The 5,699-nt window shown below is 44.6% G+C and overlaps 1 protein-coding gene across 1 annotated transcript; it reads left to right on the forward strand.

The window, feature by feature from the left end:
- Positions 1 to 1,095: 1,095 nt before the first annotated feature.
- On the forward strand, positions 1,096 to 2,818 carry LOC127346759 (uncharacterized). The gene is made up of 2 exons (XM_051373030.2): positions 1,096 to 1,411; positions 1,769 to 2,818. The coding sequence occupies exons 1-2, from the start codon at positions 1,151 to 1,153 to the stop codon at positions 2,672 to 2,674; spliced, it is 1,167 nt and encodes a 388-aa protein (XP_051228990.1). The 5' UTR covers positions 1,096 to 1,150; the 3' UTR covers positions 2,675 to 2,818.
- The last annotated feature ends 2,881 nt before the right edge of the window (positions 2,819 to 5,699 follow it).

Raw genomic sequence — 5,699 nt, forward strand, 5'->3', positions numbered from 1 at the left:
GACTTCTTTTTCCGGGCTACTGGATGGCGACACATTAATAGATTAGCAAATGGATAGGCTGTCTTTATGTTGCATCTTTCTGTGGTTGATTCATTTATATACCTTAGCCTCACCATGAGTGTAATCCGGATCTTTGGTTTAATAAAAATAGCCGTGTGCATCTATTGATGCAGAGGCTGGGGCGATGCTCCCATATAAAAAAAATGCACTCAAAATGACATAACAGACATTGACGAGAAACAAGACTATTGCGCCCACCAATTCATTCGTGGACATATGGTTTTGTGCAAAAAAAAAAAGACGTGTTCATACTACAAAGTGCATGCTCTCACAGTTACAACGACAATTATTAAGGCTGTTTTACTTATAGTATGTAAGCAAGTGTATGATAAAGACGTGCTTCCCCCAAAATAAATCTCAACCTATGAGTTGGCGCTAGAAAAGCATGTGTAAAGCACATACTTGCCATTTGTGACACAAAAATGATATTCAAAAATAGTTGTCTGAACATGCAAATATGATATCTAGCTTTGAATACGCCGGCGAGACCAACACCCAGGTGAATTCAGATATTGATTTGGATGCTCGATTTATGAAAGTAATGCATTTTTGCACTTTTAGACGACGAGCAAGCAATTATTTTAATGAAAACTTATTTTCCCATTTATTTTTCCAATCCATGTCTTATCAAATTTTAAATTACTCAATCCGTAGAGAAAACAAGTTTATACTACTCCGTAGTACAAAATTGCTTTTATCGATAGATTGTTGGTTTTCATATATGATTTCGCGAGGAACACAAACAATTGGACACTAATTTGAGAGAAATGCATTTTGTAATGTTTGAATCAGTTTTGTATATCGCTGATATCATCTATGTTAGCTCTATGTAATTTGTAGCTGACCTATCATCGGAGAAATCTGAGCCGTCCACCTCGACCTCCTGGTGCTAACGGGACGGCTCTGATGTGCCGACGGCACATGCGGCCAGCGACAATCTAACGCAAGCATAGCGCCGCCACTCTCCACCACACACTATGCGCCACGTATCCTCCAAGGGCATATCTGTAAATTCATGGCAACGAGGCGTGATGAAGCATCGTACCGCGTAGACGGATTCGGGACCGGACCGGGAGAAAGGGATCTCGCCATGGAGCTCACCGGTGCAGCTGCCGTCCGGCGAACGCTCGCGTCGGCTTCCCTGGCGGCGGTCCCGGCGCAGAGGAGGAGGCGAGCGCCGTCCAGGGTGGCCTGCGTCGGCCGCGGATGTGGGGTATTCGCCGACGAAGCGCACCTCAGGTACTTCGAGGGGGAGCCTCGGAAGGCCGTGGAGGCGGCGGCGAGGGAACTTTCCAAGCTCCGCTCCATGGGCCTCGTCGCCGGCGATGCGGCCAAGGAGAAGATCCTCTCCGTGAGCCCTCTTCCTCCCTTCTCACCAATCGATTTTGTTTGTGGTTCTGTTCCCCATTTAGGCTTCCGATTAGGGTTCGGACCACTTCATGGCTCTAATCAATTAGAGAGGGTTAGTTTTTGCGGAAGGGTTTGGATGACATGGAGCATAGCTCTCTCCCTGTTTCTAAAGATGCGATTTTTATTTCTGTTTCGTGCTAATTCTGGAAAATGGTTTAGAACAGCTCAGCACCAATTCTTTGATCGAGCATTAATTTGGTGGTAATTAGCTAACTGATAGTTTCATGCTCTACTTTTTCTGTGAGATATGATCAAATTGGGCCCTGATTTTGTAATTTTTGCGGATCCATGAATGCAGGAAGCCACGGAGTTACTGCTGCAGGAGCTGAGTCAGATGAAGGATGCAGAGGACGAGCTGAAGAAGAAGCAGAAAGAGGAGAAGGCCGTGATGATAGCACTGAAGAAGCAGCAGAAGGAAGCGAAGAAAGCTGCAATGAAATGTGGAGATGGCTCCTCTGAATCAAGTGAGAGTGATTGTGAGGAGGACCAATCCATGAAAATGAGCTGTGTTGCCACATTGTCGATGCCTGGAGTTGAGCAAGGATCAATGTCGGTGCCCCAAATTGCTGCTGTCCCAGCAATAGACTTTGACAAAGCTGCGATGAAGGCCATCAAGAAGAGGGAGAAGGAACAAAAGAAAGCGGCAAAGAAGGCCTTAAAGATGAAAAAGGAGGAAGAGAAGAGGATGGCCACACTTAATTCCTGCATGGACGAAGATAGCTCCTCGTGCTCGTCGGAATCCAGCGACAGCGAGTGCGAGGGGGGAGTGCTCAAAATGAGCCGCTGTGCCACCATCACCGCACCACCTGCAAGCTCAGCTTTCCCCATCATAGTGCCTCAAATCCCAGAATCTGTTGCACCAGATGCTCAGATCCCTTTCGGGGCTGCGAATTCCACACAGTGCACCACCAGCATCAGCACCACTCTTGTCAAATTACCACCGAACAGAATTGAGGTTTGCGTGGGTGGCAAATGCAAGAAGTCAGGCTCTCTTGCTGTCCTGCAGGGGTTTGAGGACAAGTTGGGCACCAGCGGCACGGTAGTCAGATGCAAATGCCTGGGCAAGTGCGGAGAAGGCCCGAACGTTCGACTGCAGAGCGATGGCTCTGTAGGGAAGGATGGTGTCATCTGCACTGGTGTAGACTTGGTTGATGTTGGCGACATAACCGCAAACTTAGTAGCATGGGGCGGACTGAGCATATAAACTGATGATGGTCATCTAGACCTGGTTCAATCTGTACTTACAGACGTGTACTGCTACTTCCTCACAATAATATGTTGTAGATAATCACACCCGACGAGCTGTTGTATATTTTCTGAGCTTAATGAGCTGATGATGTTTACTATAGATTTATGCCACGCATGATAATCAAGAGGCCAGGTTCCATGGCATCCTGTAACTCTATGTGCTTTCAAATTTGAGCACAGCTATTAAACTAAGTTCATTCTCGGGATAAACAGGAAACCAGGGAAGGCTCTATCTTTAGAAGGCCTGTGGGGGGTGATGCCTGTAGGCACCGCTCAGTTCTGAAGGTTTAGACTACTCCTAGTGGGAGTAACATAGCTAGTAACATCACACATTTCAAGACGTTTTGGTGACATGACATGTCAATAAATGAAGAAAGAGAGTGAGGTGGTAACTAGCTATGTTACTATAACATCACACACCCCAAGGCAAAATGAGTCTATAATATAATAAATAACACAATGCATGACATTACATATAAGTTACTACCCACTATGAAGGTAGTAACTTAAACTAGTAACATGACAAAGTTACTAGTTTAAGTTACTCTCCACTATGACCAGCCTTACACTTCAGATTATCGTCTTACCACATTCTCGGAGCACTAGGCACTAGCATGTAATAATATCCTAAAAAGTGTTGTGAAATAGAAATAGGGGAAGCACTGGAGGCCCGTTTGGTTGTCTGGGTATAAATCGTGCACCACTGCGCTAGTGAGATAGGCTCACCTGCGCGTTGCGAATGGGCCATAGGCCATGAAACACGCGTCATTTGGTAGCATAGGCAGCTTTTTCTGCACTAGAGAGGGAAGCCAGCCGTCATTGTTTGGGTGCCTGCACAGACTTGGCACCAACCTAATCTGGTTATCACCTGCTCGCAAATCAATTTTGGTGAACCATTGAGAACCAGCTAACTCATCCAATTCATCAACCACTGGCATATGGTATTTGTTTTTTTAATTGTGATGCTATTCAGGCCTCTGTAGTCAACACAAAACCTCCAGGTGCCGTCCTTTTTTCTGACCAATAAGACTAGAGAGGCGAAAGGACTATTGCTCAATCGGATCAGTCCCTTGTCCAACATTTCTTTTATTTGCCATTCAATTTCTGTCTTTTATGAGGGGCATTTCTGTATGGCTTCACATTGATGGGCTTTGTGCCTGGCAATAGTGGAATGTTGTGGTCAAATGTTATATGAGGAGGTAGGGTTTGTGGCTCTTGAAACATCACTTTATATTGGTGCAAAAGCTGTTGAACAGATGCATGCACTTGTGTCTCTGTTCTGTTCTTGTGTTGTGTCTTCAGGAGGGAGCATCTCAATAACTTGGCACACCTCTCCACTATTCACCAAGCCTCTGAAAGTTGAAGGGGATATTGCAGAACAAGAGTCGATATTGGATTGTACACCTCTTAGTGTAATCCTAGCCCCTTCATGTTTGAAACGCGTTGTTTTCTTTTTCCAATTGATCCATATTTTCCCATTGTTCCGACTTTCTAACCAATCCATGCCCAATATTATGTCATATGAAGTAATTGGCAATACCTTGAGGTCAGTAGTGAATTTGTGCCCTTGTGTAAACCATGTTACTGCAGGCAAGTATTCAGTGCAGAACAAATTGGATGTTCCAGACGATCAGCCAGATGAAAGTGTTGGAGCTGCCCGAATCTATCAATATAAGTGATGTGATCTTGCCCACTTGTCCCTGCAAACACATACTTCTTCTGCTAGTTGTACCAGACATTGCTTGAATTGAAACTTCCATTATTTCCCCAGTATCAGTATCACTAGCACCAGAGTCAGATGAATCTGTATTAGTGTCTTTAGGTCTTGGTTTTTTCATTGGTAGTGGTTTCAGAATTTCTTCTAAGACATGAAGCTCGATTTTATCAGGACATTTGTGGGTTGGACTATAATTTTCTCCACACTTAAAACATTCACCCTTTGCTCTTCTTTGCGCCCTCACTGAATCAAAATTTGCTGACTACAACCACTGTTTTGTCATCTGCTTTCTTCTGCTCTGGAGGTGCTCCCAGAAAACCAGGCAGTTGACAGTGTCGCTTGTATTTTAGGCGTAATGCATCTCTCTGTGCATATTTGTTTGGTGGAGTTGGAGAGTCCTCGATCAATAGAGCATCCTGCGTTTGGGCCGTAGAAAAAAGCAAGAACAACTGTACTTGGATTATGCCCTTTGATAGCTGAGCGAATCTCACGCTTCAAACCTGCTATAACTCTTCTGACAAAGAATGTCTCATCATAAGCATGGTTGTGTAACAGAACTTTATGCATGAATTCTTCAAATTTGTGTGCATATTCATCTACATTAACAGTCTGCCTAAGAGCAAAGAAAATGTCTATAGTTTTGTCATATTTATCCCTATTTAACTTAGTGAAAACTCCTACACAAAGAGCAGCCCAATTTTCTATGCTATGCAATGCCTCATATGTTTGTAGCCATAATGCTGTATTTCCTTTGAAATGCATAGTAGAAAAATTTACCCACAACTTAGATTCTATCATATACAGCTTGAAGTATTTTTCACAATTTTTCTTCCACCACTTGGGGTTCTCTCCATCAAACTTAGGAAAATATGACTTGGGTAACCGTGAGCCAAAACTGTTACGATTATGGTGTGGGATGTCTTTAGTATGTTCAGTATTGGACAAGTCATCCTCATCATCATCACTACCAAAAATTTCATGATCATAGGCTGCAGATTGCTCACCCCTTTACCAGGGTGCGACTAGAGGTTTGATCCTCTCCAGTAGCAACACCCTGGGTCCGATATGAAGAACGGCGCCCGCTGGGAAGATCATTCATCGAGAGCTTGGCCGCAGTTGCTTCCACTGATGTCAACCATGTCACCACCCGATCCATCGACTGCCGGAGGTTGGCAACCGAGCAATCCAGTGCCGTGTTGGCGGAGATCACCCGATCCAGCATCGTCTCCATCCGAGACGTTGTCCTCGTACCCGCCTGCACTAC

This window comes from Lolium perenne, chromosome 1 (genome assembly GCF_019359855.2).
Source record: "Lolium perenne isolate Kyuss_39 chromosome 1, Kyuss_2.0, whole genome shotgun sequence".
NCBI lineage: Eukaryota > Viridiplantae > Streptophyta > Magnoliopsida > Poales > Poaceae > Lolium > Lolium perenne.

Excerpts from the sequence above, each read along its gene's own strand:
- LOC127346759 (XM_051373030.2), top strand. The coding sequence starts at position 1,151 with ATGGAGCTCACCGGTGCAGCTGCCGTCCGGCGAACGCTCGCGTCGGCT. Across the intron at positions 1,412-1,768 it reads CCAAGGAGAAGATCCTCTCC|GAAGCCACGGAGTTACTGCT; the intron begins GTGAGCCCTCTT and ends CCATGAATGCAG.